Source organism: Eublepharis macularius, chromosome 14, assembly GCF_028583425.1.
Source record: "Eublepharis macularius isolate TG4126 chromosome 14, MPM_Emac_v1.0, whole genome shotgun sequence".
In the NCBI taxonomy this organism is placed as follows: Eukaryota; Metazoa; Chordata; class Lepidosauria; order Squamata; family Eublepharidae; genus Eublepharis; species Eublepharis macularius.
The window spans coordinates 47,430,836-47,458,415 of NC_072803.1; the positions used below are offsets into that span (position 1 = coordinate 47,430,836).

General features: G+C 44.2%; 1 protein-coding gene across 1 annotated transcript; it reads left to right on the forward strand.

Annotated features, from left to right (window-relative positions):
• LOC129342391 (beta-1,4-galactosyltransferase galt-1-like) lies at window positions 1-23,194 on the forward strand. Its single transcript, XM_054998120.1, has 2 exons — window positions 1-122; window positions 21,617-23,194. Exon 2 carries the CDS (start codon window positions 21,641-21,643, stop codon window positions 22,928-22,930), a length of 1,290 nt encoding a protein of 429 aa, XP_054854095.1. The 5' UTR covers window positions 1-122; window positions 21,617-21,640; the 3' UTR covers window positions 22,931-23,194.
• Window positions 23,195-27,580: the final 4,386 nt, after the last annotated feature.

A 27,580-nucleotide genomic window follows, 5' to 3' on the forward strand; every position in this document is an offset into this window, starting at 1 on the left:
TCAACAACACCAGAGACTGAAGGGCAGTGCCTGCTTTGTCATTTTCTTGTTACGACAAAGTTTGATGTTGCCTCAAAAGGGAGACTGAGACAAATCCTGGCCTGAGCAAAAGATCAATCAAGGTATGTTTTCTGTAAATATTTTGGTGGTAATTAGGAGGAGGAAATGCAAAGCAACTGATAGGTAATGCAATAATTAAAATGCTTAATATGCACAATTAGCAAAAATTTACTATTTATAGGACTTGAATTTGGGAAGCTTGACTGCATTAGTTGTTGCAGATTTTCCGGGCTGTATGGCCGTGGTCTTGGCATTGTAGTTCCTGCCGTTTCGCCAGCAGCTGTGACTGGCATCTTCAGAGGTGTAGCACTGAAAGACAGAGATTTCTCAGTGTCACAGTGTGGAAAAGATGTTGGCAGGTCATTTATATCTACTCAGGAAGGTGGGTTTGGGCTGAGTCATCCTGTAAGAGTTTCCCAGGTTTTGCATGCTAATGGGGGGAAGCTTCACTGTATCCTGAAGAGGTTCTTTTGCATATGGATTAGTGGTTGATATGCTGATCTTATCTGTAGGGCTATTGTAAGATGTCAGGTATTTTGTTAGTCTGGTGTTTTTCAGGACTGGAAGCCTTTGACAATATATCTTGACTGCATTCTTTCCAAAAAGATTGGAGTAAAATAGGTTTGGGAAAAAGTGTGTTGAGAATAGGGAAAAGCAGGAAACTGGACCATTACAGCACAATGTTGTATAGATACAAGGTTTTTTTTTAAGTGATCCAGTTTGGAAACCATGGCAGAGAAAAACTTCCACGTGGAAGCATCCCCCGTTAGCTTTTGCAGCAAAGTCAGATGAACATGTGTTGGGCCAGTGCCATGTGGAGCAGCACTCAGAAGATCCACAGGGAACATGGCAAAGAGCCACAGGTGGCTCCCAAGCCACTCACTATCCCTGGTCTAAGAGTTTCATCCCCGAGAAGGGAATGCTGTCAGCTGCAGCTTCCACTGCCATTGTGTACTGTGACCTGATAACCCAAGGAGCCACAGGGGACAGGGGGGACAAACAGAGATGGGTGGGGTGCTAAATTGATTTGAACTGACCAGCAAGTTAATTGGCAGCAGGTTTCTTTTGCTGAAGACATCAACAAGATGCTAGAGGTTAGGTCAGGCAATAGCAAGTCATCTTTGAGCTCTGAGAGTTATGTTTACACGTATTGCTAGGATGGCCAGCCCCACTCTGCCAAATGCCAGGATATTTTGGGGTGGCACTTGGGGAGGTTGGAGATTGTGGGATGTTACTTCTTCCATGGACCTCTAGGAACACCCCCATGTTTATGGCAAAGACCACAGAGATTGGGAAAATGGTAAAGACCACAGAGATTGGGAAAATTCCTAGGTCATCATCTGTTAGTGATACACTTCCAAGTGGAGGGGTTGCTGGTCATGACATTACTTCCAGGCAACACTCTAGGATTTTCTCCAATCTCTATGGTTAAGACTATAGATATTGGGAAGAGCCCTACATCATCACCATAGATGACACCCCCCCCCCCATTTTTTCTCCCACTGCTAAAATTACCAAGGGTGGTGGACTGTGGCGGGGGGGGGGCAGGGAGAGGTTGCCTGCTACCACCAGGGAAATGGCATATTGTTTGATGCTGAAGTAAGGGAGTGGTGAACCTGTGTGAGTATACAAAACTGAAGTATTCACTGACTGTGAACTTTACCTAATCCTATTAGTTAAGTTCCCTCTAAGATAGGTATACATGTTGGCCAGCCTTCAACAATTACTGGTGGCTGTTTAGAGGGTGGAGGATTAAAGTTCCTTATGCCAAGTGTAAGAGTATTTGTTGGTGACAGCAATTTGAGGATTTAACAAACTATTAATTTTATTGTTCAATCACAAAATTTGTAAATAAAATATTTATTTATTTATACATTCTTTCAATCTTTAATTTTAATCTCTAAGGAATGGGCTCAGGGCAGCCTACAATGATAATAAAACAACATACAATTAAGTCCCACAAAATACTAACAGGTAGATAAAACTACGGAATAATTTGGGTGTTAACTTGGTACCAAAGCCCTTCTCAATAATTCCACCTTACATAGTGTGAAAAAATTCAGCTAGATGGGGGCTTTCCTGACTTCTTCAAGAAGGCTATTCCACAAAGTAGGAGTAATAACTGACAATATTCTTAACGATGCACTGGCCAGCCCTATGGGAGGGAATGACCAAGAGATGCCGGTATGAGGAAATATAAAAAATGACAGAATAGTGGGAGAGGCAGCCCTGCTGCTATGTGGGACCTAGGCCACAAATGTCTTTAAAGGCAATAGTCAGCAACTTGAATTCAACTCAGAAACAGTCCAGCAACCTGAGCAGAATAAATATAATAGTTCCAATTAATAAATGTGCTGCTGTATTTTGCACTAGTTGAATTATCTGAATTGTTTTAAAATAGCAAAGAGTCCAGTAGCACCTTTAAGACAAATCAACTTTATTGTAGCATAAGCTTTCAAGAGCCACAGCTCTCTTCGTTCGATGCATCTGGAAAGAATACCCCCCCCCCCATCCTTTTGGCCCTGATCTAAAACACACCCCACACGCATCATGGAACTGCACTATAATGCACAGCTTGGGCCCCTTGAAGATGCCATGCCCTTCTCTTCCGTCTGTAACAGCAACCTTGATTCCATATGGCTGGCTACTGGCAGAACAGAACTTATCTTTTCTCTTTAGTTTATTACACAGAAATTGGGTAATTCTTTTCAGTGTATGGATATAAAGATTAACACCTTTTTGCTGCATATAAAATGCCAGTGGAGAGAGGTATAAGGGTTGGTTCAAATACTGCCAGCCCTACATACACACAAACAGAGAGAGAGAGAGAGAGAGAGAGAGAGAGAGAGAGAGAGAGAGAGAGAGAGCGCGAGCGAGAGCGAGCGCGAGCGCGAGCGAGAGAGAGAGCTGGAGGGTGTGAATGAATAGAGCAATTTATCAGCGTGAAGGGTGAGCTGATTTGCATTGTTAACTAGAGAATGTTCATTGACTGTAACATATTTCCCTGGAGCTCGCATGCTCTCCCAAACGTACATTCAAGGTGTGGCTGTTTGCTTCTTCCAAAGAGTTGTTTTGCTTTCCAAAGACAAGGGCCGTTCCCACACGGCTTACCTGAACCCGGAATGCTGCGCAGCATGCCAAAAAAAACGCGGAAAGATCGCGTTTTCTCTCACGAGTTTTGTGCGATGTTGCGCAACTTCGCGCAAAACTCGCGCAAGAAAACGCGATCTTCTGCGTTTTTTCTGGCATGCTGTGCAGCGTTCCGGGTTCAGGTAAGCCATGTGGGAACGGCCAAGGTGAGTTGGAGAAAATCCAGCCAGCACATTTGCCTAAAACATGGACAAGGTTGTTTAATATTCCCTGCCCCATTCCTTTTTTTTTTTTTAAAGAATTTTTATTGGATGGGTCAAAATACACCAATCATAATACATAACTTCAATATCCATCACATTATAATAATCCCACCCATCCCCCCCCTTTTCAGTTGACTTCCAACAGTTTTCCATTCCCCTTATATATACTACTTCCCTATCTCCTATTTTATTAACACCTATTTCTATATTATAATATATATTTATTTATTTATATTTATATTTCAATTTATATACCGCCTATCCCCAGGGGTTCTGGGCGGTAAACAGTTAAAATCGATAAAAACAAGAACTAAAATCAATATACAAACAATAAAACAAATTAACAAAGTGCAGTGGTGGGGAGGACCCTCCCCCACCCCAAAGGTGGGAGGTCGACATGGCACCGCCCCCTTCAATCACTGAATGCCTGGCGAAACAGCTCTGTCTTACAGGCCCGGCGGAACGATAATATGTACCACTGGGCCCGGGTTTCCATTGACAGAGCATTCCACCAGGCTGGGGCCAGGACTGAAAAGGCCCTGGCCCTGGTTGAAGCGAGGCGGGCTTCCTTAGGGCCAGGGACCACAAGTAAATATTTATTCGCTGATTGAAGCGATCTCTGGGAAACGTACAGGGAGAGGCGGTCCCGAAGATATGCTGGTCCCAACCCGCTCAGGGCTTTAAAGGTAAGAACCAACACTTTGAACCTGATTCGGAATTCAACTGGAAGCCAGTGCAGCTGGCGCAGGACAGGTGTGATGTGTGACTGGTAAGGTATACCAGTCAGGACCCGTGCCGCCGCATTCTGGACCAGTTGTAGTTTCCGGATCAGGCCCAGGGGTAGCCCAGCGTAGAGTGAGTTACAGTAATCTAGCCTGGAAGTGACCGTTGCATGGATCACTGTAGCCAGGTCCTGGGGTGTCAGGTAGGGGGCAACTTGCCTGATCTGACGAAGATGGAAAAATGCAGACTTGGCAACTGCTGTGACCTGAGCTTCCATCGATAGGGAGGCATCCAGGAGCACACCCAGACTCTTTACCACTGGCAAAGTTGCCAGTGGTGTCCCATCCAGGGCAGGGAGCTGGATCCCAACATCTGGCAGCCCCCGTCCCAGCTGCAGGACCTCCGTCTTCACTGGGTTCAATTTCAGCCTGCTGTGTTTCAACTATGCCATCACAGCCTCCAAAGCTCTGGCCAGATTGTCTGGGGCCGTGTCTGGCCGGCTGTCCATCAACAGAAAAAGTTGGGTGTCATCCGCGTATTGATGACAATCCAGCTCAAACCTCCGCACCAACTAGGTGAGGGGGCGCATATAGATGTTAAATAACATCGGGGAGAGTATCGCCCCTTGGGGAACCCTGCACACCAAAGGGTGACGGGGCGATAGCTCTCCCCCGAGCGCCACCCTCTGTCCCCGACCCTGGAGAAAGGAGACCAGCCCCTGTAAGGCTGTCCCCCTAATCCCCATGTCGGCAAGGCGGCTGGCCAACAAATCATAGTCAACCGTGTCAAACGCTGCTGTGAGATCAAGTAACAAAAGCAGCGCTGACCCGCCTCGATCCAGATGCCTGCGAAGGTCATCTGTGAGGGCAGCCAAGGCTGTCTCCGTCCCATGGCCAGGATGGAAGCCAGACTGGAATGGGTCCAGGACTAGAGCATCATTCAGGAATTCCTGCAGTTGTACCGCCACCGCCCGCTCAATCACCTTGCCCAGGAATGGGAAGTTCGACACTGGGCGGTAACTGGACGGGTTGGTGGGGTCCAAAGATGTTTTTTTCAGGAGGGGCAGCACTACCGTCTCTTTTAACGCTCCTGGAAAAACTCCAGAGCTCAGGAAGATGTTAACAATGGCCTCCAAATGGTCCCGTAGCCCCTCCGAGCTGGCCTTCACCAGCCAGGATGGGTAGGGGTCCAGAGGACAGGTGGTTGGCCTCATCCCCTGCAGGATCCTGTCAACATTGTCCTGAGAGAGCAGCCTGAAATGGTCTAATACGGACCCAGAAGATGGCCAAGGGGTCTCCAGTTCCCTTACTGTATCAACAGTGGGTGGCAGGCCACGGCGAAGGGACAAGATTTTGCCCGCAAAATAGCTCGCAAAAGCCTCGCAGCCAATAGTTGAATTAAGAATTTGGTGGTCTCCCTGAGAGAGGGAGACCAAGGGCCGAACTGTTCAAAATAATTGAGCCGGGTATGAGCTAGCAGACGCAATGGAAGCAGCAAAGAAATCCCTCTTTGCTGCTTTCACTGCCACCTCATAGGCTTTCATAAACGTCCTATAAGATGTTCTTGCCTCTTCGTCGCGCCCCCACCTCCACACTCGCTCTAGTCGTCTCAGAGACCGCTTCATCTGGTGAAGCTCCTCGGTAAACCAAGGAGCTACCCGTTTGCAGGCTCGGAGAGGACGGCAGGGGGCAATAGCGTCGATGGCTTCGGAAAGACGGCCATGCCAATCATCCACCAGCTCATCTAACATACTGCCAGGGGGCATCGGATCCCGCAGAGCCACCTAGAAACCAATTGGATCCATAAGCCTCCACGGGCGAGCGTAAATCCGCTCACCGCCCACCCGGGAAAGGAGCGGCATGCTCAGACGAGCCTTCAGAACAAAGTGATCTGACCATAGCACTGCATCATAGGCATCCAGGACCACCATCATCCCTGCCCCCAAAATCAAATCCAGCGTGTGACCTGCTTAATGCGTGGAAGCCGAAACAAACTGGGAGAGTCCTAGGGCCGCCATGGAGGACACCAGGTCAATGGCCTGCATGGAGGCATCGTCGTCAGCATGGACGTTGAAATCCCCGAGAACCAAAAGTTTCGGGAATTCCAAGGCCCAGCTGGCTACTGCCTCCAAGAGACCAGACAGGGAAGATGCAGGTGCAGTAGGTGGTCGGTACACCACGCATATTGCCAACCTCTCCTCGGCGTCCAATGCTTGGCCCACACAATCAATGCCAGTAATTTTTGGGGTGGGGAGTGGTTTTGGGGTGGGGAGTGGTCTGAAGGAGAAAGACTCCCGAATGAGCAAAGCCACGCCTCCCCCCCCCAACCACTTGTCCGGAACTGGTGGAGGACCGTATAACCTGGGGGGGCTAGTTCTTTCAAAGCGACCGTCTCGCCCTCCCTCACCCAGGTCTCGGTCACGCAAGCCAGGTCCACATTCAATGCTGCATTGCAGCATTTTGGTCTTATTATTTATGGACCTGGCATTGCACAGCGCCAGTGTCGGAGAGTGGTTTAATATCCTAGCCCCACAACAGGTATATCTTGGGATGGGACGCAGATTGGAAGGGCACCGAGCCCTACCATGTCTCAATGCCCTTCGCTTCCATAATCTGCTCCCACCACCATACCTCCCGCGTCCCTGGATCACTGGGATCCCCGACCCCAAGCCGGCCTCCTCACCAATAATCATAGTGCTAACCCACCACCCTCACAAAATCAACAGCCCACCACTATCACAGACTAAGCTATCAAACATACACAAAACCCCAATACCCTACCAAATTAACAACATAGACTACAATAACTAACACACATAGTATAAAAACAATAAACAGTAACAAGGCGAGCAGTCCCCTAGTAGCAGTCTTACAGGCTGGAGCAGCAAGGGGCTGGGCCGGGCAGATGGAAAGCCCAGCCCTTGATGGAAGCAGCTCCCTTGGCAGTGGCAACAGCAGCAGTGCAGGCTACAACATCCTTTGTAGGCTGGAGCAGCAAGGGGCGGGGCCGGGAAGATGGAAAGCCCAGCCCTTGATGGAAGCAGTTCCCTTGGCAGCGGCAGCGGCAGCGGCAGCAGTGCAGGCTACAACAACCTTTGTAAGCTGGAGCAACAAGGGGCGGGGCCGGGCAGATGGAAAGCCCAGCCCTTGATGGAAACAGCTCCCTTGGCAGCGGCAGCAGCAGCAGTGCAGGCTACAACAACCTTTGTAGGATGGAGCAGCAAGGGGCGGGGCTGGGCAGATGGAAAGCCCAGCCCTTGATGGAAGCAGCTCCCTTGGCAGCGGCAGCGGCAGCAGTGCAGGCTACAACAACCTTTGTAGGCTGGAGCAACAAGGGGCGGGGCCGGGCAGATGGAAAGCCCAGCCCTTGATGGAAACAGCTCCCTTGGCAGCGGCAGCAGCAGCAGTGCAGGCTACAACAACCTTTGTAGGCTGGAGCAGCAAGGGGCGGGGCTGGGCAGATGGAAAGCCCAGCCCTTGATGGAAGCAGCTCCCTTGGCAGCGGCAGCGGCAGCAGTGCAGGTTACAACAACCTTTGTAGGCTGGAGCAACAAGGGGCGGGGCCGGGCAGATGGAAAGCCCAGCCCTTGATGGAAGCAGCTCCCTTGGCAGCGGCAGCGGCAGCGGCAGCGGCAGCGGCAGCAGTGCAGGCTACAACAACCTTTGTAGGCTGGAGCAACAAGGGGCGGGGCCGGGCAGATGGAAAGCCCAGCCCTTGATGGAAGCAGCTCCCTTGGCAGCGGCGGCAGCAGCAGTGCAGGCTACAACAACCTTTGTAGGCTGGAGCAGCAAGGGGCAGGGCCGGGAAGATGGAAAGCCCAGCCCTTGATGGAAGCAGCTCCCTTGGCAGCGGCAGCGGCAGCAGCAGCAGTGCAGGCTACAACAACCTTTGTAGGCTGGAGCAACAAGGGGCGGGGCCGGGCAGATGGAAAGCCCAGCCCTTGATGGAAGCAGCTCCCTTGGCAGCGGCAGCGGCAGCGGCAGCGGCAGCAGTTCAGGCTACAACAACCTTTGTAGGCTGGAGCAACAAGGGGCGGGGCCGGGCAGATGGAAAGCCCAGCCCTTGATGGAAGCAGCTCCCTTGGCAGCAGCAGCAGTGCAGGCTACAACAACCTTTGTAGGCTGGAGCAGCAAGGGGCGGGACCGGGCACTATATACTAGATATATATAGTATACATCCATATCTGCTAATTTTGAAATACATCTCTTATTTAGATTTCCACATTACTATAAAATATACTATATCACTCTTAACTATACAATATCATAATTCAATCTCTAACTAATATCAAGTAAAGATCTATCTTCCCCTCTTAACAGCTATCCAAAGACCACATTTTACCCTTCATGTCCCACTTTTTTCCCACGTAATTCTTAAGTTTCTCCCAACTCAAAGCATATTCCAATGCATCTTGTTCTTTCCATTTCCTCGTTAGCTTGTCCATTTCTGCCATGTTCAATATTTTCAAAATCCAATCTTCTACTGATGGTATCTCTTGAGTCTTCCATAGTTGAGGATAACACATTCTAGCCACAGTAATCATATAAAACACCATTACTCTATCCATTTTGTCAAACACTTCTAGGTTCATACATAATAACAACAATTCTGGGGTTCTAATCACATTTTTCTGTAAAACATCGGACATAACCTCTATAATTTCCCCCCAGAACTGTTTAGCTTTTTCACAAGTCCACCACTTATGATAAAATGAACCTTCATGTTTCTTGCATTTCCAACATTTATCTAACATTTGGCTATTACCGTTGACTAATTTCTTTGGCGTTAGATACCATCTATACATCATTTTATATACATTCTTTTAATTCTGAGTTTACCATCCTAAAACCTACTTTTCTACGATCCACATCATACAAGTCTTTTATTTGTCTATATTGGAACCAACTGTATTGAAATGGCAATTCGTCATTCTTTTTAAGAACATACACATTCTGACTAATTTCAAGAATTTCTTTATACATCAGCCACTCTTCCCCCTCATATTCCGTTTTTGGATTCACGACTTCTGCAGGTATAATCCACATTGGGGTTTTCTCCTCCAAATATTTCTTATATTTTGTCCATACCACAAATAAGCTTCTTCTTACAAAATGATGTAAAAACATACCATCTGCTTTCACCTTATCATACCATAAGTATGCATGCCATCCAAAGAGTTTATTATATCCTTCTAAAGCCAAGAGTTTATGATTTTTCAACACCATCCATTCCCTCAACCAGACCAAACATATAGCTTCATGGTATAGTTTTTAAGTTCGGTAACTGCAGTCCACCTCTTTCTCTAGCATCAAACATTACCTTCATTTTCACTCTAGGTTTTTTCCCAGCCCAAACAAATTTCAAAATCTTCCTTTGCCATTTTTCAAATTGCTTATTGTCTTTAACAATTGGTATTGTTTGTAGTAGAAACATTATCCTTGGAAGTACATTCATCTTAATCACGGCAATACGCCCCAACCATGACAGATTCATCTTATTCCATTTCACCGTATCCTTGTCTATTTTTTGCCATAATTTATCATAGTTATTCTTTAGCAAATCAATATTTTTAGCTGTCACCTCTATACCTAAATATTTAACTTTATGAACTACTTCACATTCTATACAATCCACCAATTCTTGCTGCTGTTGTTTAGTCATATTTTTACATAATATTTTGGACTTTTCTTTATTTATATAAAATCCTGCTAGGACTCCAAACTCTTTTATTCGTTCCATTAGTCTTGGCATATTCTGGATAGGGTCTTCTACTATAACCATCACATCATCTGCAAAGGCTCGAACTTTATATGAGAACCCTTTCGTTCTCAGACCTTTTATCATTTCATCTTCTCGTATTTGTCTGAGCAGAACTTCCAGTACCATTACAAACAATAGTGGGGATAGTGGACATCCTTGTCTTGTTCCTTTTCTTATTTCCATTTTTTTTGTTGTCTCAGAGTTAACAATATTAGCAGTTTGATTTTTATAGATTGCTTTTATTGCTTGTATAAATTTCTCTCCCATCTTCATTTTTCCATCGTTGCAAACATAAAATCCCAATTCAAATTATCAAATGCTTTTTCCGCATCCACAAATAAAAAGCAAACTTGTTTCCCTGGATTTTTATCATAATATTCAATAGCATTCAATACTACTCTCAAATTGTCTTTAATTTGTCGATCAGGCAAGAACCCAGCTTGTTCCTCTGCTATAAATTCCACCAACCATAATTTAAGTCTTTCCACCAATATCTTTGCAAAAATCTTGTAGTCATTATTAGTTAATGATATCGGTCTGTAATTTTTAACATTACTTAAATCCAAAGTTTCTTTTGGTATCAATGTAATATTAGCATCATTCCATGTATCTGGTATCTCTTGTCCTTCCAATATTGCATTCATTACTTTCTGCATCAACTGCTTTAAGTCTTCAGCCATTACCTTATAAAATTTTGCTGTAAGTCCATCCGGTCCTGGTGCCTTGCCCACTTTAGTAGTTTGTATTGCTTCCAAAATTTCCATTGTTGTAATTTCAGCATTCAACTTCTCTTTCAATTTCAAAGACACATTTGGTATATTCAATTTATCAAAATACTCCTTTATTTTTTTACAATCCACTGGCTTTTTCTGATATAGTTTTGCATAATATTTATAGAATGCTCTTTCAATTAAACTTCGGTCATATAACTCTTTTCCATCCTCATTTATTTTGCTTATTGTTCTTTTCTCTCTTTTCTTTTTCAATTGCCATGCTAAATATTTTCATGGTTTATTAGCTCCTTCAAATGACTTTTGTTTCAATCTTTTCAATTCCCATTCCACCTCTTTATTTTCCATTATTTTTATCTGTTCCTGTAATATTTTGATCTCATATAGCAATTTCTTTTTACCTGGTCTTTTATTCAATTGCTGTTCTATTTGCAGTGTTTTCCCTTGAATTTCTTTAAATTTCATCTCTTTATTTTTCTTGTCTCTCCCATTTAAATCCATCAAAACTCCTCGAATTACTGCTTTATACGCATCCCAGACTTTATATATCGAAACTCCTTTATCCACATTATCTTGTATGAAACCTTTCATCTCTCTTTTAAGTATATCAACATTTTTTAAATCTCCCCAAAGATCTTCATTAATTCTCCACCTCCGTTTTTTACTTTTCATTCCAAATCTCCACATCATAGGATTATGGTCTGAACTGATTCTTGGCAAAATTTCTATTTCCTTTGTACATACCGACAGTTCTTTAGATGCCCAGACCATATCAATTCTTGAAAACGATTGGTGGCTTGCTGAGAAAAGGGTATACTGTTTAGCTTTGGGATTATATTTCCAAACATCTTCCAGATTTTCTTGCTTTTGTATTTCGAAAAAAGACACTGGCAATTTCCCCATTTTAGTTTTAGTCATAACAGTTCTTTTGTCCATTTGTAAATCCACAACGCCATTCAAGTCCCCTGTTAAAATTATTTGTTCGTAAGTCCATTGTTCCATTTGACACATTAAATCCTTAAAAAATTGCTCTTTTGATCCATTTGGTGCATAAATTCCCAGTATCAGCGCCCTCTTAGCATTATACTGAAATTCTACTGCCAGCTATCTACCTTCTTTATCACAGGCTATAAACTTAGGAGGCAATTCTTTAATATAAATCACAATTCCCCTCTTTTTTTGCTTTGTTGCCGAAATAAACTGTTTTCCCAATTTCTTGTTTAATAAATATTTCACATCCTGATCTCTTATATGGGTTTCTTGTAAACAAATCAAATTACATTTTTGTTTGGCCAACCAATGAGTTATTGCTTTTCATTTATAGGGAGAATTAAGTCCATTAACATTCCACGATAATAATTTGTACTCCATATTTAAGATTTACTTGTACTGGGAAAGTCCTTTTCATTGTCCATCAAAAACACATCCATTGCATATTTTGTCTTGATCACGTGTCTCGCAGATTGAAATTCAAAACTCAAACCTTCAGGTAGCTCCCATCTATACCTAATATCTGCTGTCTTCAATTTCTGCGTCAAATCTCTATATTTTTTCCGCTCCTGTAACACTTTCCCCGGTACTTCTTTCATTATCCGGATCCGTGTCCCATCAATCTCCAGTGGGGACTCAAAATGCTTTCTAATAATTTCTTCTTTCATTCTCTTTGTAGTTAACTGGACAATTATATCTCTCGGCAAATCTTTTTGCTGCGCATACTTTGAATTAACTCTATACGCTATATCCAAATGCGCCATCACCTCGTCTTCCTTTTGGTCCAGGAATTCTGCTATTATTTCTGTAATTTGCTTCAGGGCTGATCCACCCATTTTCTCCGGAATGCCCCTAAAACGCAGTTGTTTTTCCGTTGCTTTACATTCCATCATCACCATTTTATCACAAACGCACGTCATATCTGTTTTTAGTCCCTCTGTCTTCTTTTCTACATCTTGCACCTTCTGTTGTGTAACTTGTTGCTCCATTCTTAACTCATCCATTTCTTTCCTCATCTCCATGTCCGAGGGGCGGCGGCACCGCGCCCTCGGACTTGGCCACCCCCACCCCCGCTGGTGCCCTCACCCCCGCCGACACCCACCTGCAGCCCTCAGAGCCGGCCGGGAGTCTCGCCGGGAGGGATGCCAGCCGCACCGCGGGTTCGCCATCCGGCCCGGAGGGAAGGCCTGCCAGCCAGCCGGAGCTGGGCGGCATGCAGCTGACGAAGAAGGAGACCTTCGGCAGGGGCGGGCCCTCAGCCCCGGCGGCCAGGGTGCCCACAGGAAGAGCGGCGAAGCCGCGGGAGGGGCGAGGAGTGGCCACCCGGAAGGCCGAGCCACAGCAGGACACCCGCGCTGGCGCAGAGGGCTAGCCAGGCCTACAGCCCCCAGAAGGCTAAGGGAGGAGGTGGGCGCAGCAGGCATAAGGACGGCCCACACGGCCACCTCCCGGGGCAAGCCATTGGAGGGAAGAGGGGCAAGGAGCGGGGCAAGGAGGAAGAGGGCCGGGAGCAGGGGCAAAACGGCCAATGGGGCCAGGGCAGGTGGGGCCAAAGGATGTGGCTGCGCCTAGCCCAGGTGGTGGGAATGACACTGGGGGCGGGCACCGGAAAGGAGGGGTGGGGGTGGCCCTAACGAGGGAAGGTATTTAGGAGAGCTCAACCCCAGGCCAAGGAGGAAGGATCGTGAGAGACTGTGCCAGCCAACCCTGACGTTGAAGGGTCGGCTGGCCGGGTGGAGCCAATTGCTGGCTGGCCTCGCCAGACCAGATGGTGGCTGCCCATCTGAGGCCTCGAGAGGGACGCTCTCTGCTGACCAGACCGGCGCTCGCCCACCAGGCCACCTGTCCACCCACTGGGGGCCCAGCACGGACCCATCCGGGGCGCCCCGTTCCGACTCGCCGCCACCGTCATCGCCAGGGGGCGCCCTCCCACCTGACACTCCGCCACTTCTGCTTAAATAGCTTCTCTAATTTCCTTCATTAAATTCTGTTGTAATTGCTTAACCATTTCTTGAGTCTCTTTATTGCCTTCTGTTACTTTTTTATCAAGATTCTCAAAGGCAATTTGCCAGTCCTTATCCTTATCTTTTTTCGAACTCATTGGGCTTACCTTTGCACCACACGAGTCTGCTCTCTTTCTTAACTCCGTTTTCACTTCGTTACTCTTAGCTCACTTATTTAGCTTAAGTCCAATTGGTTCCAAAAGGTACAAATGAAATAAAAAAGTTTTTTCCCTTTTCCAAAATGTCGGGCGTCTTTTCTTTATAGTATAGTTAATGAGTCTGCCCTCATTCAAAATGGTGACTTACACTTCTTTCTAGCTTCAAAATGTCGGACGATCTTTTTCTATGGTGGTGATGTCATATCTTCTTCTCTCTATGATCTAAATGGCGGGCTTTCCACTTCCTCTTCTTCACATTGTTTTCCTTCCACTTCTTCCTGACCTGCCTCTTGCTGCTCTATCTGTTCCTCACTGATATGGTAGACAGATCTCTTCTTGCGAGCTTTCCACTGCTTCCCACGATCCTCCCCTTCGCATCGCTATCTCCCCGACCACAGGTATGCAAAACAAAACTTCCTTTTCACTCTTTTTAGCTCTTTCCCAATTTAAAAGTCACACTTTAACACTCTACTTTGTTGTAAATACTCTCCGCTTTAGGTCTTTGTCTTTTAAACTCTTTAATTTCTGGCCTTTGCATAACAATTAAGTCCGTTAGGGGAGATAGTAATCTCTACTTCTCAAACTTCTCTTGGGTTGTACTCACTGTTTTCTTTGTTCAACTCTACTTAAGTCTGTTGCTAGAACTTGAGGCACGATGGTCCTATGCCAATTAAATGGCTCCAAAAGCTGCTGCAGAGATATTAGCCGCCCTTCAGCGAAGAGATCTCAAGGCTGGGGGGGAGAGTCCTTAATTCAGAACCCCCCACCCGCCAACATCAATCACTCTTAGGGCCACAAACATTCCTGCCTGATTTCCCACTGAAATCAGGGGGCTGTGGGTGGTCGAGGCACCTCACCAGCCAAAAAACAGCACCTTGGATGATCCAGCTCCCTGGGTCACGTCAGACCGCCATAACCCCCAAGCAGAAGTCCTCATTCCCTGCTCCATTCCTAAAAGCATTTTAAAAGAATGGCAATAATTGATTTTAAAATTTGTGTGGTTGGGGAAAACAGAATCTGAAAGAATAAAAAAGAGGATTGGCGGGGAGGGGTACAGCTTCCCAGATCTATATATTATGCAACCTCATGATTGGCTCAACTTTCTATATGGTTTGCAGATTCGAATGATATTACACTTTTAAACATAGAACAAAACTGTATTTCAGTACTAGTATATGTTTTTCCACACCTGAACAGGAGAGAGGTAAATACTATGAAAATCCTTTGATTACTAGCATATTAACAGTTCGAGATACCTACCATTTAAAAAAAATTCCTGTAACTCATTCTTGCTTAGAGAAGTCACTCAAGAGAAAAAAATGAATCTGTATTTAAACAAGGAGCTTGCAATAAATGGGAAGTGCGTACACTTGGGAGACACCTTGACTCTATTAAAAGATGTAAAGTATTACCATATAAAGAAATTTGTTCAGAAGTGAAACAGATGTCTACTGTATGTCTTACCTACAAGTCAAAAGCTTTTAAATACAACAAAAAAGAGCAGGAGTCCAGTAGCACCTATATGACTAACAAAATTTCTGGTAGGGTTACAAGCTTTCATGAGTCACAGCTCACTTCTTCAGAGAAAGCTCATACCCCACCACAAACTCACGAAAACTCATACCTTACTCCAATTTTTTATTAGTCTTATAGGTGCTACTGGACTCTCGCTCTTTTCTACTGCTACAGACAGACTAACACGGCTACCCATCTTGATCTAATACAACAGATAATTCTGGTAACATAGCATATGAACTGTCACAATTTGAACAGCTTATAATGGCATCAAACAAGAAAATATTCTCTGAAATCTATATTGCATAACAAAACACTCTACACCCGACAATAGCCCTGCAGAGATTAGCACATCAAGCACCAATCCATATGCAAAAGAACCTCCTCAGGATACAGTGAAGCCTCCCGCCATTAGCATTCCACACCCTGGGAAACTCTTACAGGATGACTCAGCTCAACCCCACCCCTCCTGAGTAGATATAAATGACCTGCCAACATCTTTTCCACACTGTGACACTGAGAGATCTCTATCTTTTGGTGCTACACCTCTGAAGATGCCAGCCACAGCTGCTGGTGAAACATCAGGAACTACAATGCCAAGACCATGGCAATACAGCCCGGAAAACCCACAACAACCATCGTTCTCCGGCCGTGAAAGCCTTCGACAATACATCGAAATAAATATGTTTTCCAAGGAAAGAGACTGGATTTTTAAAAATCTTTTTAATACATGGAACTCATATTTACTCCCCCCCCCCCCGTAAGATAGGGGCAGTCAGACATGCCTTTCAATTCCACTTCAAAAAAGCCATTTTTCCCTCTCCCTCCCTCTTTTTTTTTTTACAACAAGATGGAACTTTCGTAAAGCTGATTTCTTTTGATAATGTTAAAGCAATAACTATATAATTATCTTTTTAAGCACAGTATTACCTTTTAATTGATATGCAGATTAAGAGAAATAGGGTGTATTTGAGCTTTTGTTTCAAAAGGAAAGATTCAAAAATGGTCTTTGGGGTTTTTTTTCTTCTCATAGCAAGATTTTCAAATGCAGTACTTAGTCTCTCATTGACATAAGTAAACACTTCACTTTTAAGTTTGTCAAAAATACCTGTTAAGAACCTGTGTCACTTGCGAATATTTTATCTGGTCTCCATCTTTTGTCTGATTTTGATAAACTAAACTTTATACTTTCAGATCAGACCCTTTTATTTCAAATAGGATGGCCCTCTATGCCCTGGCTGCTAGGAAAATAAGGGCAAATGTGGTAACCAGGAGAGTAAACATCTGATATAGATTGTTGTCTTATAAGCTGCTAGAAACCATTTGATTTTAATGTTGTTTAATTTTTACATTTTTAGGTAAAACGCATTTTATAGTAATTTTATTTATATGCATGTAATTATATTTGTATTCTTGCTGTTTTTTTAATGAATGGTTTTGGATTGTGAAGGCCTATGGCCATATACAATAAATTCATTCATCTTTCTGTTAAGAACCTGTGAAAATGAATTTTACTGATTCTTTAGCACTCTGACCCAGAACAGTCAGACACTAGGAACAGTAAATACAAGAAACAGGGTGAAGCAGTTATACAACTATGAAGATATGGTAGAACTTTCTTTTTCGTAATGTGTAATCAGACCCTTACTTTGCTACTTTATGAATGAGAACTGCATTGTGTATAACTTGGAATCTAAGTTCTATTATTTGGTAGATTAATAACATTTAAAAATCCATGTTCTGTTTTTAGTGAAATGATACTCATGTTAGTGAAGAAGCAGGATGCTGCTATATTCTCAAGATCTCATGTCCAGAAGGGGAAACAATCAAGTGTTTTATTTTAAATTATCAACTTTATAGCCAATAAAGGAAGTTTATATTATCTGTAGATCTCATCATTATTGTATAGAAATAGAACAAATCAACTGTTTTAGGAATAAAGCTCAAACTGACAAGCTTTTGGGTCTTATAATCGCATTCACTGTGGCATTTCTTGTATCTGAAGAATAACATTAGGACAAGCAGTTGCTGGTTTTATGTCTTGCAAAGAGCAGACAACAAAATCACACTTCCAAATTAAACCACTCTGCAAAGCAGATATGCTAGCCAACTGACCAAACTAAGTTTACAGTGGGTTGATCTGCAGAAAGAGGCAGGCAAAGCTTTTCATAGCATGAACATAAATATTATCCCCCAGTAATGTCTACTCTGTTAAAGATGTGAAATCAGGAGCCAATTCAAATGTTGCCTTTTTTTATGTTCAGCGATATTGGGCGTGAATAACTCCCCTGATCATTTTAAAAGTAAATGGGGAGAAGATATTGCTCAAGCCACCTTGCAAGGTGAATGGGAGTGGATTTGAAGAAAAGCATTACCCCGATTAACCTTTATCAATCTGAAAGAAAATTTGATGAAAACCCAGTGTTATCAGTACTTTACGTTGTTATCAGTTATCAAAAATTTACCTAACATGCTAGATTAACGTTGGAGGCATATAAAGTCAATAAAGGTCATTTTATGCTTGGGAGGGAGTTGCTTGGATGAAAATTTTTTCGTCTATGGTTGTAGAGCTTATTAAAGAAATACCCAGTTGTTTACTAACTACAGAACACAATTCTGTCATGTTACATGAAAGGTCTGTTAGTAGAGAGAGAGATATTTCTTATTTGTGTCATTTATAGTCTGCCTTTCTCACTGAGACTTAAGGTTGATTACATAGTGTGAGATTAGCACAGTCAATATCAAGGACATTTCAATTAGAGATGGGCACGAACAGAAAAAACCAGAACATGAAGTTCGTTTTCGTTGCCATCCATGAACAGGGACTCGCGAACAACCATGAACATGACCCTGCTCACGAACATGTTCGTGGTTGGCTGTTCATAGGGGCCAGCAGGCTCTCCTCCAGCCAACATCCAAGTTTTGTCAAGATCCCTACTGCACCTGACCTGAGCAGGCACCAGAAAAGGTACCAATAATAAATAATAGCTTGGCCCCAGAGCCTGGCAGCAGCCATGGAACCTGAGGGTGGGTAGATCCCTACCGCACCACTCCCAGAAACCCTACCTGAGCAGGCAGCAGGAAAGGTGCCAATAGTAAATAATAGCTTGGCCCCAGAGCCTGGCAGCAGCCCTGGAACCTGATCCATATCCCACCACACACAAAGAAAATTCAAGCTCCAATGCACTCTCCCTGTCTCTCTATCAAAATGCCAACAGCAGCTGTCTCTTGCTCTTCACTGTCTGCAAAGACTAGCCAGAGCTGGGAGCCCCCCTCCCCCATGGTCTTTGCTCTCTTGTAACAAATTTGGAGATCCACACTTGGAAGGAAGCTGCCTATCAAGCTAAATTGGGCTTAAATTGGGGTTTCCAGGGCAACAGCAGGAGTTCAGACAGAGTTCAGACAATCCCTGCCTACGTTGCCAAGGGAATTGATTGCAGGTGCCAGACTGTCTGGCTTGACAAACAGCAGATTGGGCTGTTCGTGGCTTTTTTTTGTTCATATTGCTGTTCGTGCCCATCTCTAATTTCAATAAACAATGCCATAAGATAAATAAATACAAGTTTACAAAGACATAATATTAGCAAGAATCCAATACAGAGTTGAAGAAATGCTAAAACAGAGCATAAGCAATTCTAGGACTGAGATTAGACATCATAGAACTACCCAGTAGGCTCCTACTTGAAGCACAGGTAGCACATAGGAGCACATACAGCAACAGAAAAGACATAAGGCAACATAATAGTGAAGTCTATGGTCCCTAACTCATTAGTGAAGTATCTCTTTGAGACCACCTCCCTACAATACAGCCCTCCTATCTGAGTAAAAAGCCCTTTTGAATAATTCAGTTTTTTATCAGCGAAAATCTTAGTAAAGGCCTCACAGCTAATTATCTGTTCTTGAGAATGTAAAGGTTCAGATTTAGGGTTTAGAAGGTGTTGGGATACCTTAAATAGTTGTGAACTTGCTGATGCAATGGTTGCCAAGAAATAACATTTCTTTTCTGCTTTCATTTTTGCTTTATAGGTGGGTTCTGTAACATGCTCTTTCAGCTTCTGTGCAAGTTTTCCACCAGCATCTTCCTAGATGTCTTCCAACTCTCTTTAAATCAGCCAGCTCCATGGTAAACCATGGGGCTGGCTTCCATCCCAAGGGCCAGAGGGGTTGACAGGGGCAATGGTGTCAATAGCTTCAAGGAGCTTCGCGTTTCACAGAACATGTACCTGGAATTCTAAAATCCCCCAAGGCATTTTGGAATCTAGAAGGATCAATGAGCCTTTGTGGGCGAATAATTTTAACTGGACCTCCCATTTTGTGGGGTGTTGGGCCATATTCACTTTTGCCTTCAGCAGATGATGGTTTGACCGCAGTTCAGGCCTAATCTCCAACACTGAAACAAGACTCTCTCTCAAAGGCTTAGTGCAAAATCGTAAGTCCAAAGTGTGGCCTCTTTCATGCGTCGAGCCTGTCGCTGTTTGAGAGAGGTCTAGGGTTGCCAGGAAAGCTATAAATTCCTGGGCCGGGCCTGACTTGGAACGCTCAGCATAGATGTTGAATTCCCCTAGAACAATAAGTCTAGGTGTCGCTAACACCATATCCGCTAGCAGCTTCACCAACTCATAAAAGGTGCTTATTGGGGAGCTGGGCAGTCTGTAAACAAGCAGGATACCCAATCTATTTTTAATTCCCAAAGGCAGGAGCATACAGTCAATACCAGCTATAGCTTGTACTGGAAGTCTGTGAAAGTTGAAGGACTCGTGTTGAATAATAGCAACCTCCTCCTCCCTGGCTACCCTAGTGAGATTGGTGTAAGCCTGCATAACCGGAGGGGAGTTAGTTTGGACAGATACAGCATGTCATTTTCCTGCAGCCATGTCTCTGTTAGGCAAGCCACATCAATTTCCTCTTCCAGCAATATCCTAGCAATGCATGCAACCTTGTTCCCAACAGATCTGGTATTAGTGTGTGTGCAGGGGGGCAGAAGTGGCCCCATCGTCAGCAGATGGAATGCTAGAGAGGTTTGATAAACAGCAAGCATTGTTGCTTGAAACTGGTCGCATTTGGTAAGTCCCATCCCTACCTCTACCAGCTGCACTTGAATAGTAAATTCACCAGACATTTTGGACCAGGTAAGAAAGCTCAGGTGTGCACTCCTCAACCACATATTCAAATATCAAACATACTGGTGGTCTCAACTCAGACAACAGTCTAGGGCTACAACCATAGTATATTTAAGCAAGCAGTGTCCAACAGGTCTTGCATCCATCCCAGAAGCAATACATAATTAGGGTCTTGGGTCCTCCACCTTGTACAAGCGATGTCTGTCCCGCAGCTGCGTGCCCCAGGCTAAGAACCACAAGCTGAGAGCCTTTGTGCTCTTGCCAAGAGGCTCACGCCTTCTGCATGAGGCCCCTGTTAAATAGCCATCTCAACGACCAGTACTTTGGGAGGAGAAAGCAAGGTGGAGGGCAGGGCTTGCATCTCAGTGGCCACTAGCTGCAGATCAAAGAGAAGTGCTCCAGGCATCCAGCTGGCCCTCAGCGAGGTATCTTCACAAGCAAGCCTGCCTGCATGAGGCCCCTGTTAAATAGCCATCCCAACAACCAGTACCTGCGGAGAAGGTTCTTAATCTGTTTAGTGCAGCTAGACTGTGTATAGGAGCCAACTGGAAAGAGTCAATGCCACCATCCATTGAAGAATGCATTAAAGAATGTGGAAGATTATTCTAATGACAAAATTAGCTTATTATGCAAGGTCTAAAAATGTGGCTGGTAATGTATCAAATAGATTTGAAGAGAAATGGTCGTGGTTCATTATCCAAAATAGCAAATTTCAGGATAAAGTTGTACCTTAAATACTTTTGGATTGGATGTGATTACTCTGGGTTGTTTTTATTAGTTTTGTAATAGCATGTGTAATAATATTTTTTTTCAAAAAAATGTTGGTAATCACAAGAACAGATTGTAGTGGGGCTGTGTAATTTTCAAATGTGTATTAGTTTTATACTAGTTCAACTGCTGTGAGAAGAGGTTTTTTCCAGCTTAGCATCCCACATAAGTATTTTATAATCTGCCACTTTGGTTTTTTATTATGTATTGATGCCCATGTCCCCTTTCCTGAGAACATAAACCATCCCAGCTTCCTTCATAAGTTTTTTTTTAATCCAACTTCCAGTCATACTTTCCCCCCCATTGTTGACATAAACTGGATTCAAAGTACACATAGACCTGTCAAGGCACAGTGACATATAAGTCCATTATTTACTCTCTTGACACTGTGTTGTGTTTTTTCACCTAGTTCTCTTGTCTGCTATTCTTCTACAGAGCTGCTTCCATTGGTAGTATGAAATGGTTCACCACAGGAAAAAATTTTACCTGGTGGCCACTATTTCCCTTGCCATCATTGTAATAATGATCTCCTATATCGAGAGAAGAATTCTTCCTTTCATTCCATTGGTGAAGAAGAACCTTTGCCAAGGGATTCCAGCTGATAACACCATCACACCATTAAAAGATAACAGAACTTTTATAATCGCTCCATACTTTGACAACAGAAAGAACAAAATGACACGAGTGATTGCAATAGTCCACCACAAAGATGTCAAGGAACTTTATTGCTGGTTCTGCCACCCATCCAATGACAAAATACACATTTCCAAGGCTGAAATAGATGTCCATTCTGATAGATTTGACTTCCCATATGGTGCCACAGACTTGCACTGTCCAGAACCGGAAGACTGGGAACCACACTATGTGTCAATACATTGGTCTCCTAATGGGAGTATCAATCATCTGCCACTTTTTGAAATAAAAAACCGTGAACCTGAAGGTTCTCCAGTGGAATTCACAGTCTGCATCTCCACCATGTTTGGAGAGTACAACAACATCCTGCAGTTTGTGCAGAGCATGGAGATGTATAGAATCCTCGGGGTGGGCAGAGTGGTGATCTACAAGAACAGCTGCAGCCCACTGATGGAAAAAGTGCTGGATTTTTATATTGCAGAAGGAGTTGTTGAGATCATCCCCTGGCCCATTGATTCATACCTCAAGGCCGCTTCTCGTTGGCGTTACTCAAAGGATCCCAAAGACATTGGCTACTATGGCCAAATCACAGCCTTAAATGACTGCATCTATCGCAACATGTACAAGAGCAGATATTTAATGCTAAATGATATGGATGAAATTATTCTACCAATAAAATATGCAAATTGGAAAACCATGATGCAGAACCTTCAGGAACAACATCCTGGCGCTGCCGTTTTCCTCTTTGAGAACCACATTTTCCCTAAAACTGTATTCACTCTTAATGATCCATTCAACTTTTCCTTTTGGAGAGTGACACCTGGAGTTAACATTCTGCAGCACATCTTCCGGGAACCTGATCGGAAGCATTTGGTCAATCCTTGGAAAATGATTGTTAATCCAAGGAAAGTGGTCCAGACATCTGTCCATTCTGTTCTCCAGGCCGATGGAGACAGAGTTCATGTTCCAATGGATGTTGCCTTTGTCTATCATTGTCGCACTCCCCTACAACCAAAGCTATCTAGAGAATCCCTCATTAAGGACACAACACTCTGGAGATACAATGTCACACTAATTAGGAATGTCAGCAAAGTTCTACAACAGATAGGATTGTAAGCAAGAACGAACAGCTGAGAAAGATCTGATGTTTGTGACCATTGCTGGACAATTCTGTCACTTGCAAAAAAGAGGGGGGGGACAGAGTCCCTCACGGGAGAAAAATGCACTTGACACTGTGCAGGCTATTAGTCAATTTAAAGTGCAAAAGTGCTAATACATTTTATATTACGAATCTCATGTACAATATACAGTATCCCAATACAAAAAGTACAAAATTCTTCTTGTGTGCATTTGCTACAACCTTGACATAATTCCGGAGGAGAACAATAAAGTACATTAGATGGAGGCAATTAGTTTTTGTCTGTTTCTTCTTATGTTTTCTTTAACTTTGTTAATCTCCTAGCGTTGTGTGGTCAAACTGAAGGGAATACAATGTCCCACGCCCAAGCTGGGGCCAGATATTATTGACTCAGATTTCGTACATCACCTCCTCAGGGGCGTGTTAATCCACTATAACACAAAATTAAAATACATAACAACCCAAATTTGCCAACACTAAATTCATACATCCATCATGGTTTTATAGGAGATCAGCAAAGATCTTATCATAGTGTGATCCACAAGTTCCCCACACTCCGGAGAATGGCGGCAGTTTGTTGTCAAACGCGCACCCTCCCCCTCTCTCTCACCCATTATATCATCCTGTCTGTGTTCCATTTAAACGGGAAGCAGCTTCATTCAACTAGATTGAAGTACTTTCTTATTTTTAAAAAACAATTAAAAGACAGCTCTGTATTTAAACCATTAGGTTTTAATGTATTCAGAACATGAATCCACTGGGCTTCCTTTCTTAGTAGCACATTCTGTACTTGCTGTTGGGAAAGTCCCTTCTGAGCGACAAATAAAATTGCTACTTTAAACTCGTTTTTCCCAGTGCTGCTTTTCCTTAAAATGTAGTGTAAGTGGAGCCTCGATAACTGAGTTTTTAATTCTAGATACATGTTCTAAGATACGAGTTCTTAACATCCTTATAGAATTTCCTACGTACAGTTGGAGACATGGGCACCTAATAACATAAACTATTCCAGCAGTCTGACAAGTAGCAAAATATCTAAAAGCCAGCTGCTTACATGGACTATTGATAGTAATTTGATCTCCGTCCCATATCAGTGGGCATATGCTACAATGGCCACATTTATAAGTGCTCTGCGGTAATAACCGGGGCTCAGGGGGTGTGCGAATGTCCGAATGGACAAGTATATCTTTTATATTTTGTGTTAGTCTCATTCCTATTGTAGGTAAGTGCTCACACCCTTTTATTTCCTGTATAAGTGGCCGATGTTTAGTGATGATTTTCTTAATTGGATGGGCCAAAGGTGTATAATCCATAGCCCATCATATTTTCATGTTGGGAGTCTTTTCTCTAGTCCTAAATAAATCCTCCCTACGAGCCAACTCAGCTCTCCTATATGCTATTTCTACAACATGCCCGGGGTATCCTCTCTTGAAAAAAGCTCTGCTCATTTCTGTTCCTTCCCGTCAGAAATCCTCCTGGCATGAAGAATTGCATTTAATACAATTCCATCAGGTAAGCTCATAGGGCAGACAACAAGTTCTAAGTAGACAAAAAGATGCTAAGTCAATGACCACACTGGATACTTGGGCAATTTCATTCAATGTTGGCTTAAAAGAGAGCCAGTTTCGTGTAGTGGTTAAGAGCACGGGACTCTAATCTGGAGAGCTGGGTTTGATTCCCCACTCCTCCACTTGAAGCCAGCTGGGTGACCTTGGGCGAGTCACAGTTCTCTGGAGCTCTCTCAGCCCCACCCACCTCACAGGGTGATTGTTGTGGGGTAATACTTTGTAAACCGCTCTGAGTGGGCATTAAGTTGTCCTGAAGGGCGGTACATAAATCGAATGTTATTATTATTAAATGTGTAAGCGTATATATTAATATGCTCTGTTTATGAGCTACAAAGATGAGCAAAAATCAAAAATTCCATTGTGAGAACCCATCTGTTAACTCAGAGGTATCTGTTAAGTAACTGATGTTTATATTTGTATGCAGAGGCCAGAATGCTCCTTGGTTTACTAAAGAGATTGGAATAATGAAGCAGTTGGGCAGACAAGAGCACAAGTGGAGGAAAATTCAAAGTGGAGCTCTCTCAGCCCACCCACCTCACAGGATGTTTGTTGTGGGGATAATAATGGCATACTTTGTAAACCACTCTGAGAGGGCATTAAGTTGTCCTGAAGGGCGGTATATAAATCGAATGTTGTTGTTGTTATTATTATTAAAGTGAATGTGACTGAACACAAGTAAGAGCACATTATCTTTCCTACTCTGCGGCAGTGCTGGTGGCAAAGCAGACTCACTTCTCTGCCACCTGCCATCTGTGCAATGCCATCTAGCAGTGCTTTTCCAGGTTATGAAGGAGCTCTCTTAACCTGAGTTTTTGAAAATATAGACCCAGAAAACATTCAGATCTGCTGTGATGTTTTGGGATGCATTTTGCAGATAAAATCGCTCACATTCCCCCTGACTTAGACTCCACAGTTGATGAAGTTGAGTCTAAGGATGCCATTAGAGCTTGGTCATTCTGTGGATGACTTGTAATTAGGGAAGCCTGGTAAAGTGGATAAGCTGCTTAAAAGCATGCAGCCCCCCCTACCTCGACTTGATCCTTGCCCTTCATGGCCATCAGTATCAAACGGGCCTGGATTGGTTGATTGCCTCCAGAAGGCAATAAGTGCCTTTTTTTTTTTGCAGGAGGGTGTGGGTCCAACTGCCTGGAAAGATGCAGGTGAGAGCCCCTGCTCACTTGAACAACTACTGCTTGGTAGCCAACATTCCATTTGGGGGCCAGGCGCTTGAGTGGGGGGTTAGCTTCACAGCTTCAGCAGTCTTGCAGGAGGCAGATTATCAGACCCATTTCAATCCAGATTCAAGTCTGCATTTGGGATGAAAACAGCCTTGGTCATCCTGTCTGCTGATCTTCAGGGAAGTGTGTTCCTGGTCATTCTCTTGGACCTCTCCGCAGCATGCAATATCCTTCTCAACGAAGAAGATGCTCTGGCCCACTTGAGCTCAAGAATCGCTTTGAAGTGCTAGGGATGGTGACAGAGGTGACAGTGGAAGGAGAACCGCAAAGATCTGGAAGAGGGAGTGCAGAAGACATGGGGCCTCATGGAAGTGGAAAAAAACGGAAGGTGGTAGTCGTCGGGGACTCCTTGCTCAGGGGTATGGAATGCCATGTCTCTGGGCCGGATCCCCTATTCCGAGAGACGTGTTGCTTGCTGGGAGCCAGAATTCAGGATATTACCGACCGGCTGCCAAAACTCATCAAGCCTGCTGATAAGTACCCGTTTGTGCTGATTCATGTGGGAATGAACGACACGGCTTCGAATACTGTTGCAAGAATTAAAGAGGATTACGAAGCCCTTGGAAGGCAGTTGAAGACATTGGGGGCTCAGGTGGTATTCTCTTCTATCCTTCCAGTCACAGGAAGAGGAGTACGCTGGGAGCAGACCATACTTGAGGTGAATCGCTGGCTGAGATGGTGGTGCCGGCAGGAGCGCTTTGGGTTCTGGGACCATGGGATAGGTTTTCTTAGAGAAGGCCTTCTAGCACATGATGTGCTTCACCTCTCAAGGGCAGGGAAGAAAACGTTTGGAACAAACCTGGAGAACATCAGGAGAGCTTTAAACTGATGCCGCAAGGGGCAGGGGACGATCGACATGGCGACTTCAATGATGAAGTGAACACAGTGGGGACCCACCTGGGTAGGAAAGGTCAAACAAAGGTACAAGGCTACAAGTGTTTATATACCGATGCCCAAAGTATGGGCAATAAGAAAGAAGAGCTTGAGCTTCTATTGCAAACAGAGGGCTATGACATAGTAGGAATTACTGAGACTTGGTGGGATGATTCCCATGACTGGAATGTGCTAGTGGATGGGTACGAGTTGTTCAAGAAAAACCGGAAGAGTAGAAGAGGAGGTGGAGTGGCGTTGTATGTGAGGAGAGGGCTTGATTGTCAAGAAGTTATGGAGAATGGGGCGGACAGCCTGGTGGAAAGTATATGGGTAGAAATAAGGGGAGGAAGGACAAAGGGTATTGTTGTTGGAGTCTGCTACAGACCACCAGACCAGCGAGAAGAAATGGATGCTGCCCTCTTTGAACAAATTGGCAGAGTATCCAGACATCAGAACCTTGTAATTATGGGTGACTTCAACTTCCCCGATGTGTGCTGGGAGACAGGCTCAGCAAAGCGTCATGAATCACGCAATTTCCTGACCTGCCTGGCTGATAACTTCCTTTTTCAAAAGGTGGCGGAAGCTACAAGGGGTTCGGCCATACTGGACTTGATATTAACCAACAGGGAAGAATTGGTAGATGAGATGAAGGTGGTGGGGACCTTAGGGGGAAGTGACCATGTCCTTCTTGAATTCCAGTTGCTGTGGGGAGCCAAGGAAGTTCGTAGCCAGACTCTTAGGTTAGATTTTCGTAGGGCCTACTTCGATGAACTCAGAGGCTTGATGAGAGTCATTCCATGGGGGAGTGTGCTGGAAGGAAAAGGAGCGAGTGAAGGGTGGGCCATTCTCAAACACGAGCTTTTGCAAGATCAAGCCTTCACTATCCCAGCAAGACGGAAACATGGTAAGGGCTCCAAGAAACTGATGTGGATGCACAGAGAGCTCCAGAATA

Excerpts from the sequence above, each read along its gene's own strand:
- LOC129342391 (XM_054998120.1), top strand. The coding sequence starts at position 21,641 with ATGGTTCACCACAGGAAAAAATTTTACCTGGTGGCCACTATTTCCCTT.